This window comes from Phoxinus phoxinus, assembly GCF_949152265.1.
Source record: "Phoxinus phoxinus genome assembly, chromosome: 23".
In the NCBI taxonomy this organism is placed as follows: Eukaryota; Metazoa; Chordata; class Actinopteri; order Cypriniformes; family Leuciscidae; genus Phoxinus; species Phoxinus phoxinus.
Window position 1 is genome coordinate 912033 of NC_136898.1, and position 10468 is coordinate 922500.

At 38.1% G+C, this 10468-nt stretch overlaps 1 protein-coding gene across 2 annotated transcripts in view; it reads right to left on the bottom strand.

Annotated features, from left to right (window-relative positions):
- The window catches only part of glis3 (GLIS family zinc finger 3), a 38776-nt gene that overhangs the window by 1400 nt on the left and 26908 nt on the right, over positions 1–10468 (bottom strand). The window contains exons 7-10 of one of the 2 annotated variants that reach the window (XM_079599682.1): positions 8501–8621; positions 7235–7301; positions 3336–3460; positions 1130–1294 (exon numbers count right to left, since the gene is read on the bottom strand). In XM_079599682.1, coding sequence (XP_079455808.1) covers positions 1130–1294; positions 3336–3460; positions 7235–7301; positions 8501–8621 — 478 coding nt within the window. Of the gene's footprint in view, positions 1–1129; positions 1295–3335; positions 3461–7234; positions 7311–8500; positions 8622–10468 lie in introns of both variants that reach the window. The other variant, XM_079599681.1, reaches the window with a different exon arrangement.

The window sequence follows — 10468 nt, forward strand, 5'->3', positions numbered from 1 at the left end:
ATAATTAAAGTCCCTCTGTAGTCAATAATTTTATCATTTAAAACTCAACTTTGATCACCAAAATGACATATTTAAACGTTTTTTCCTTGAAAAACAATCTTCATGTCTTAAAATATCTTAGGCTCTATCTTGCACCCAGCGCAATTGACTTTGTACACCGACGCATGTATCATTCCTATTTTGCACCCGCACACAGCGACTCTTCCCTCCACAGACACACGTCGGTAAATTAGGGAATGAACTTGCGCTCGGGGGGGGGCGGTTCAGTGTAAAGAGGAGTGTGTTCCGGCGCAAACGTTCCCTGGTGATATTCTGCAGATCCAGAAAACAACTCCGCCACTGACCAGGAGAAACCCAGTCTAAAGACAGCGGCACCGCGCGTTAGTCATGTGCTATTTTAAGGGCGCGTGCTTGGCCATAATGTAGCGTGTGAACAACAGCAATCCGCCGTTATAATAGCAATCCGCCGTTATAATAGCGATCCGCCGTGGAACAAGCGCGCCGGCTCTTAAAGGGAATGTGAGAGGACGCTCTGATTGGTTTATTTCACGTTACGCCCAAACCACACCTATGAATAATGAAACGACTTCAGAACAACACGTTAGATTTGCGTCGGGCGCAAGAGTCGTTTATCCCGCCGGTATAATAGCAACAGCGCCGGGATCCGCCCACAGAGTTACTTGCGTTTAGCGTTTGATACTTGCGTTTCAGAGCGTTACAATAGGGCCCCTTGAATGTAACTCATCACCCTTGCCTCATTTAGTATGCGCGGCTCTATGAATATGCAAATGAGCCCCGCCTCCACTCACTCATTCACTCAGAGATCCACTGGTTGACGATCACACGTTGATCTGATTGGTCAAGGTAGTGTGTGACGTCAGAAACACCAGCGATTTCAAACCGTGTGTTTGAGACTGTCTTTGGTTCACTGCAGTTTTAAGCAGAAAATACTCAGCAATGCTGTCCACTTATGAACTTACACATGGTGTGTGTTACAGCAGATTAAAAACACCACATACACACATAAACAACATTAGAAACTGGATTTACACCACAGGGGGACTTTAATACACTACAAATAATAAGTTAGCTTCTGCAGTGCATATCATGATGCTTATTTGTGTTTTACCAGTGATGGTTCTGTGGACGAGGTCGAGCTCGGGCTGAGGCGCGTCTGATGAGCCCAGATGTTCCTCAAACATGGGCGTCTGCATCATGGAAAAGGAAGAAATCTGCTTGTCTCCCTGCGGTGAGTCAGTGTATGAGAACACGGTCCGGGCGTCACCAGAGAAACCTGAGTGTTAATGAAAAAACATTACTCACATCCAAAACTGAACTATTAAGTCCTTAATTTGAGATTGCATGCAGAATGAATGATATTTCCTCATTTGAGTTTGGAAAAACTTCATATACGCTGAGATTTTTACATGCATTAGATGGATCTATTTTTGCCTCGGCCTGACAGACATCTGCCATCTGTTGCTCTGAGAGCGCAAGGACAAATCTGTGAATCATTCAGTGCGGATCGGTTCATCCTGCGCTCACGGTCACGTCTTACATATGCACTCTGCGTCTGCTTACTGCACATATGGCTTATATGTAGATGAGCTTATATAGAGTCAGACGCCACACAGATCTGCCGCCTGCACTATTAATTAAAATAAAACCTGAAATGGTGAATGGCTGTGTGTGTGCGCTGCGTGCTTCAGGCACGGTGTTCATTTACACGCGAGCAACTCATGATCCGCAGCGTCTCTATCTGCCTCTGCTTTGAGTTTGAGTCGCTTTAACAAGCGTTCGGGAACGAAAACATACAGCAAACATCTTCACATACTTGTAGAGAAGCGCTTTGTGACAAATTTGAAGCTTAACTGCCGTGAAAATGCACTATCCAAACTTAAATGGTTGTAATTCAAGAGTCTTGTTTTAGAGAAGACACTCAGTAGATTATTGACTTAAGTGAAAGCTTAAAAAAATTACAGTATGAAAAAGTTATGGAAGTTTAGATTTACTGCAAATCAAATGTACTGTACTAAACATTTTATATAATATATATATTTTACAAAATAATTTTACTGTAAGATCAAAGCCATATATCTAACCAAGCTATGTTCCAAATTTGAAGTTGATATCAGATAAAAAATTAAGTTCCTATGAGTTTTTGTTTAGACGCTGTACCAAAAATATCCACCGGGTGTCACCAACATTCCATTGAAATCTTTTGATGCATTTTCCTGTAACAAATTAATATATTTCTGTCCAAATATCACTTCTATCACAAAACAGTCACCAAATATGGAACTTTGAGACTCAGACCTTTCCGACGATATGTTTCTTGTCAAGATTAGAAAAGGTTTTGATTATAAAGTAGTTCAAATACATTTTGTAATACGAAGCCTGACGACGCCCACTAGGGGAGGAGCCAGCCAAAAGAATTTAAAGTATCGTTTCCATGGTAACACAATATCCAATTTTAAAATGGTTTTCACAAGATGAATTTTGAGTTCAAAAGCTTTATGACGATTATTAAAATATGTGATATAAAAAAAGAGCGCCAAGCTAGCGGAATGTTTACGTTGAATGAAAGTTATTATTATTAAGTTATTAAACTAGTTGTTATTATTATTACTATATTTCTTAAATACAAATTTTTTATTTTACAGTGAAAAATTTGAATAGTAATATAAATATATAATATATGTGTATTTGATATAATTTTTTATATTTGTATTAAATAATAACACAAATTATAATTGTGTAGCCCTGCAAATAAGCAATCTTTTTTAAAGCACATTTAAAATTGATTTTTTTATCCCCCCCATAAAAGTGACCCAGAGTGGAGCAGAAAACGTCAGAATAATGTATTAATAACGTTTAAAAAACGAAAACGCTGTTGATATTTGAAATCACCAAAACAAACACGCCCCTACCTAAGAGGACCACACCCCTATTTTATAGCTCCGCCCCCAAATCCACAAACACGCTCTGCAACACAGGCACCTCCCCCTCATGAGTGGACACGCCCCTTACTGCTGATTGGCTACAAGTGCTTTTGTGCTCTATCTGATCCACTTTCAACAGCGTTTCTCAGAAATCTCTCACTGCACCTTTAAGGTGTTTAAATGTCCGTTTATTGCAATTCAAATCGGTGTACGCCACATTAATACAATTATGGGCTTAATTGCAATAGTTTAATCCAAGTATTATGTTAACATAAGGTCAATGAATTGCAATATTGCCGAAAGCCCATTATAATTGCATTATGAGTGTGCATGTAAATGTAGTTTTCTCATGTATGAAATAAGGTAAAGTTATTAAAGAAAACTGTGCCGTACTGTCCTGAAGCGCAGGCTGGGATGTTCTGGGATGGTTGGAGTATCTGGGCAGGTTGTGTGTGTTTTGGGTCAGACTGTGATGAGGTGATGAAGACGACACCTGCTGCGACACAGGAACCCTACACCTGAGAAACGAGACCGTAATCAGCCATATACAGTATACGTGCATTTTAAAGAAATGGCTTTTTAAAGACAAACATCATTTACTCATCCTCATGTTGTTCCGAACCTTTTAATTTAATGAAACTAAGTTGCCAGGACAGGTGCGCTGACCTCTAACCCTACTGTTATAATATTTTCAAGGTTATGCAAAACCTCAAAGAGAGATGATTTCACAAACATATGCATAAATATTTACATATCCGTATGGCTTTAATCCATGATAACTGATTTTGTTGCCACAGTTTTACTTTTGCTCATCTATGAACTATTTACATACAGTGGCCCTAAAACACATTTGTACCCTAGTAACTTTTACAATATCAAAGCATGTGTCATTAATGCACAAAGATGCTTTTTACCTGAACATTTGGAAGTTTGTCTGGTTTAAAGGGGTCATGTGATGCTATTTTAAAAGCATTATTTTGATTATTAGATGTAAAAGAATAGGTTAGCATGCTTTAATGTTCAAAAAACACACATTGTTGCAGCACCTGTATTCCCAGTCTGTCGGAAACGCACTGATTTCTACAAAGCCCCGCCTCTTGAAAAGCTCCGCCTCTTGAAAAGCTCCGAGTGCTCTGATTGGCCAGCTGACTCAGTGCGTTGTGATTGGCCGAACACCTCCAGCGTGTAACCATAATCGCGAGCTTCTAAAGCAGTTCAATCACAGTTAATAATGTTGTCGGTTTTATGCGGATGATCAATCGGAACGAACTTTACAAGCACAACGTGAGCTGAAAGTTTCAAGCTTTCATTCTGCAACTCTTAATTTGTTTAATTTGACCTGAAGAGATCACATTAAAATTCTTAAGTTTATATTTCACATTTATTTAGGTGTGTATAGCTGGATTTTTATTTTTATTACATGATAAAAGCAACTGAAAACATTAAAAAGAATCACATTACCCCTTTAAAATAAAAGAACAGATATACTGTATATTTGGAAATGAGGACAAGTTTTGGGGGAAGTCATTGAAGAACAGTGATGTTTCAAAACGAGGCGCACAGATGAAAACACACTTGCTTTGATATATTTTGTCTAATGAAATTTAGAAGGAGTTTAAATGTGGCCATAATGTCCAAACAATTAGTGTTTATGTAGTGAATAAAAAATCACTTTTCTCCCATGATTAGGTGCTCGTGAGGAAAGTTTTAAAGTCCCCCTGTGGTGTAAATCCAGCTTTTAATGTAGTTTATATGTCTATGTGGTGTTATTAATCTGCTTTAACACACACATGTGTAAGTTCATAAGTGGACAGCATTGCTGAGTATTTTCTGCTTAAAACTGCAGTGAACCAAAGACAGTCTCAAACACACGGTTTGAAATCGCTGGTGTTTCTGACGTCACACACTACCTTGACCAATCAGATCAACGTGTGATCGTCCACCAGTGGATCTCTGAGTGAGTGAGTGAGAGGAGGCGGGGCTCATTTGCATATTCATAGAACCACGCATACTAAATGAGGCGAGGGTGTCGAGTTACATTCAAGATATTTTAAGGCATGAAAGGAAAAAAATATTTAAATATGTAATTTTGCTGATCAAAGATGAGTTTTAAAGGATCAAATTTCAAGTTTAACAAATGCACGGACCCTACTGTTATAATATTAGGTTACACTTTATTTCAAGGGGACATAGTTACATTGTAGTTATTCAAATAAGTACATAGTAAAATTAATAAACTACATGTACTCACTATAGTTATGGGGTTAGTTACTTCTAATTATGCATAATTTACTGTTATTACTATAATTGACGTCACCTTAAAATAAAGTATTACCTGCTATTTTTATGATCCTGTTGTTGTTTTTTTTGGTGCTTGTCTGTATAAATCACCATCCCATAATTAAAAAAAAAAACAGCATGATCATTCCGCTAAACATTTTATTAATGTTTCCCAGTGAAGTACGTGTTTAAAATAACATAATCAAGAATACTGATTCACAATTTTAAGTTAGTTTCAAATCCAAGTGACATCTTCCCAGCAAATGCATCCAAATAGCAGCATTGTGTTTTTCCTGGAAGTAAAACTACAGCGGCACAGGAACAGAGCGACTGCTTTTAATGAAGAGAAATCTGGGACGACAGGTCAGAGGTATCTCACAACTGATTTAACACTAAGTGAGGTAATTACGCCAATCCCAATGCATTGTAAATAACAATAATCAGATCACCGTGTGGATCTCTGAGCTGAGTGAGTGAGTGGAGGCGGGGCTCATTTGCATATTAATAGAACCGTGCATAGTAAATGAGGCAAGGGTGTCGAGTTACATTCAGGATATTTTAAGGCATTAAGACATTTTTTCATGGAAAAACTTTTAAATATGTCAATTTGGTGATCAAAGTTGAGTTTAAAGGGATAAAATGATTGACTACAGAGGGATTTTAATGATATAAAAAGTGTTTTTGAAAAAGCACTGTAGTAAAATCTGGGAAAACAGAGGTCAGAGGTATTTCACAACTGATTTAGCCCAAAGTGAGGTAATTACGCCAATCCCAATGCATCGTATAATTCACGTATTGAGTTCCTGGTGCTCTTCTGTCACGGGCCCTCGAGACCAAAGCAGGTCCGGATCTCTTCGGGCGATTGTCTGGCTTGGATCCCGCAATCATTGCTTGGACGATGTGCGTCTGCGTCCAGAAAAGCAGAAAAGGTTCCTCTCTGTGCCTTTGAAGTGCAATGCGTGCCGTCCAAAAACATAAGCCTCTTCCCGAACGCTTTTGCCACAGTAGACGTGTAAAACACACAAAAGCACAGTGGAGCCTTTCACCAAAGAAAAGCCTGCTTTATTAGAGTCAGATTATTGCAACTATGAGCTCTCAGCCATAAAGCCATGACAACCAGCCACGCATTTATCGCAGATCAAGAGGAAATAAAAGCGCTGGAGCTTCTGAATCGGTCACTCCGCCAAGCGAAACTTGAAATGAATGTAAACTAGACAGAGATTCAGTGTGTGGCAACTTACTCGATTGAGCGTCCACCAAAAACATAGTGATAGGGAAAAAAACATACGGCATTATTAGACTCGATTCATCAGGCTTGAAAGGAGCGTCACACACACTGGCGTATAGAAGTGATGCCAGATTCACGCCGCGGCTAACCTGTCTTTCACCCGCTCTGATCTCCGAGTGAAATACTTCATTTTCTCCAGGCGTAGATGCATGAACGGCCCGTCTTTTCTCCTTTTTCATTTCTTTTAGACGCCAAGTGAACATGCTCGCAATTTTCAGCCCGTCGTGGAGGAACCGGCCTGTTCTCAAGCTCTCACACACACTCGTTTGTTTATCACAGGGATTGTGGGCGAAGAACTCAAATATAACTTGATTTACTAACATAGAGAAAACTTAAATTAACTTAACTTAAATCCCTTAAAACTCATCTTTGATCACCAAAATTGACATATTTGAAAGTTTTTTCCTTGAAACAAATGTCTTCATTCCTTAAAATATCTTGAATGTAACTCGACACCCTTGCCTCGTTTAGTATGCGCGGTTCTATAAATATGCAAATGAGCCCCGCCTCCACTCAGAGATCCACTGGTGGACGATCACACGTTGATCTGATTGGTCAAGGTAGTGTGTGACGTCAGAAACACCAGCGATTTCAAACCGTGTCTTTAGTTCACTGCAGTTTTAAGCAGAAAATACTCAATATTCTGCTTATGTCACGTGACAGAAGTTAAATGTTGTCCTTAAAGTCTGATGTTGTTCTTTGAAGACTGATGTAGTTTCCGTACCTGCTGTTCCCGTGTAAAGGAGGCAGTGGGCGAGTGTGTGTTGGGCCGGGCTGGTTTACGGTGAACACTTGCACATCAACAGAAGACAAAAAAGAAAATCATCATTACTTTACGGTAAAACGAGATTCGTAACCATTAGCCATCACTGGAATGAAATATCAAAATGACTCTGAAAGCTTTTTTTTCAAACATGCGCTAGAGGACGCTTTCATCAAAACACACAGATGTCGGGAGTTTAACGTCAAGTCAAGAGTCCAAGTTTATTTATAAAGAAGTTTTTAAAAACAGCAAGTGTTTATCAATAGATTTAACTAAATTTATCAAGAGTTTATCACATATCAATGATGCAAACAATCGACAGCACAGAAGAAAACAACAAGACACAATAAAAAAGCAACTCTACGTTAAAATAAAAATACGTTTTTAGGCTAGATTAAAGATACTCTATTTTCTTTACATTGGAAAAGTATTTATGCACCAGATATTGGACACAAATATGTCAATGGAAAACATTTATTTTAAGGAATTAATGCTGGTGTTGGTGAAGCGCTAACAAGACTAAAAATAAAGCTGGATCTGAATATATTAATGTAAGGCAATGAGAGGTTTGTTTCGTCTTATTCTTTATATTACATGCAAAAAACACAATTGCATATAAAGCATTTTTAATGCATCAGTTATGCCTAGTAATGCACTTTATAATGCATTGTATGATCTTATGAATAATTGTAACAACAGTATAATATCTATTCATTGAACTCGTCATTAGAAAATATAATGCATTAAAACACAAAACCAATTTCAGATATAACAAGAAATCTGCAAATATTATAATGCATTTTAACTTTAGTTATAATTATTTATGAAAAGATATAATGTGCATAAAATAACCTTTATAATGCATTATCCATAATGGCTTTAAACGTTACCAAAAAAAGTAATAAAAATAATGGAGAAGAAATACAGGTAATGCAAGTTAAACTAAAATTATAGTTTTTATTCATATTTTAGATTTTTATTTTCTATATATTTTCCGATTTCATTTGAAATTCTAGCTAAAAAAAAAAAATCTAAATATGTCTATATATTTTTATTAATGTTTTTTATTTCTGTTTTAGTTATTTTAGTACATCAAGTTAAACTGAAATGTTGCCTTGGCAACGAGCTGAAATAATATGCTTTTTATATTTAATTTTACCTAACTTTTATTTTATTTCAAGCATCAAAAATGTTTGTATGGTAAGTTTAGTAAGGGACACTTCATACCGGTGTAGAGATCATCAGTGCGGGACTGGTGCTTGGTCTCAATCAGGTCCAGTGGCGAGAGGCTGTGGTGCAGCGGCTGGACGGTCAAACACTCGGCGAGCCCGTCCTGACTGCGCCTCAGCTGCATCGCACCAAACACAGGCACACTTTATCTCAACATCAAACACTCACACTCTAGTTTATTTTATCCGTGAGAACCGGTCTGGACTGTGGACAGTGTCCGTCGTGCAGCAGTGTGGAGCCAGAGCTGAACATGAGCACGTCACGTCAAGCCATGTTTTTGAGGACAGATTATGAAGAATCTGTAACAACATCTGGAACGACGTGCACTTTTAGTAACAACATCTGGAACGACGTGCACTTTTAGTAACAACATCTGGAACGACGTGCACTTTTAGTAACAACATCTGGAACGACGTGCACTTTTAGTAACAACATCTGGAACGACGTGCACTTCGAATAACATCTGGAATACTGTGCACATCACATTGCAACATCTGGAATACTGTGCACTTCGCATAACAACATCTAGAACGACGTGCACTTTGATTAGCAACATCTGAGTTACATCATAACATTCCGGAAGTTGTTATTCGAAGTGCACGTCGTTCCAGATGTTGTTACTAAAAGTGCACGTCGTTCCAGATGTTGTTATGTGATGTGCACAGTATTCCAGATGCTGCAATGTGATGTGCACAGTATTCCAGATATTATTCGAAGTGCACGTCGTTCCAGCTGTTGTTACTAAAAGTGCACGTCGTTCCAGATGTTGTTGCTAAAAGTGCACGTTATTCCAGATGTTGTTATTCAAAGTGCACGTCTTTCCAGCTGTTGTTACTAAAAGTGCACGTCGTTCCAGATGTTGTTGCTAAAAGTGCACGTTATTCCAGATGTTGTTATTCAAAGTGCACGTTATTCCAGATGTTGTTACTAAAAGTGCACGTTATTCCAGATGTTGTTATTTGAAGTGCACGTCGTTCCAGATGTTGCTATTCGAAGTGCATGTTATTCCAGATGTTGTTGCTAAAAGTGCACGTTGTTCCAGATGTTGTTACTAAAAGTGCACGTTATTCCAGATGTTGTTATTTGAAGTGCACGTCGTTCCAGATGTTGTTATTCAAAGTGCATGTTATTCCAGATGTTGTTTCTAAATGTGCACGTTGTTCCAGATGTTGTTGCTAAAAGTGCACGTTATTCCAGATGTTGTTATTCGAAGTGCATGTTATTCCAGATGTTGTTACTAAAAGTGCACGTTGTTCCAGATGTTGTTACTAAAAGTGCAAGTTATTCCAGATGTTGTTATTCGAAGTGCACGTCGTTCACAGATGTTGTTATTCGAAGTGCATGTTATTCCAGATGTTGTTACTAAAAGTGCAAGTTATTCCAGATGTTGTTATTCGAAGTGCACGTCGTTCACAGATGTTGTTACTAAAAGTGCACGTTATTCCAGATGTTGTTATTCGAAGTGCACGTCGTTCACAGATGTTGTTACTAAAAGTGCACGTTATTCCAGGTGTTGTTACTAAAAGTGCACGCTATTCCAGATGTTGTTATTCGAAGTGCACGTCGTTCCAGATGTTGTTATTAAAAGTGCACGCTATTCCAGATGTTGTTATTCGAAGTGCACGTCGTTCCAGATGTTATTATTAAAAGTGCACGTTTTTCCAGATGTTATGTGAAGTGCACGTCGTTCCAGATGTTATTCGAAGTGCACATTATTTTAGATTACTCTAGATCAACATCTGGAACGACGTGCACTTAGAATAAAACATCTGGAATAACGTTCACAATAAGACCAAAAAGTAAATTTTGATTTCACGGCGACCTAAAAGACTGCATTTACTTTCCAAATGTTATTAAAGCACATCGATAAATAAAGCCCTGGATAATTGGCGCATAATCTTTTGCCTAATTGAGCTGAATGTACAGTAATTAATCATAAGCATATGGTTTAATATCACAGCTTAA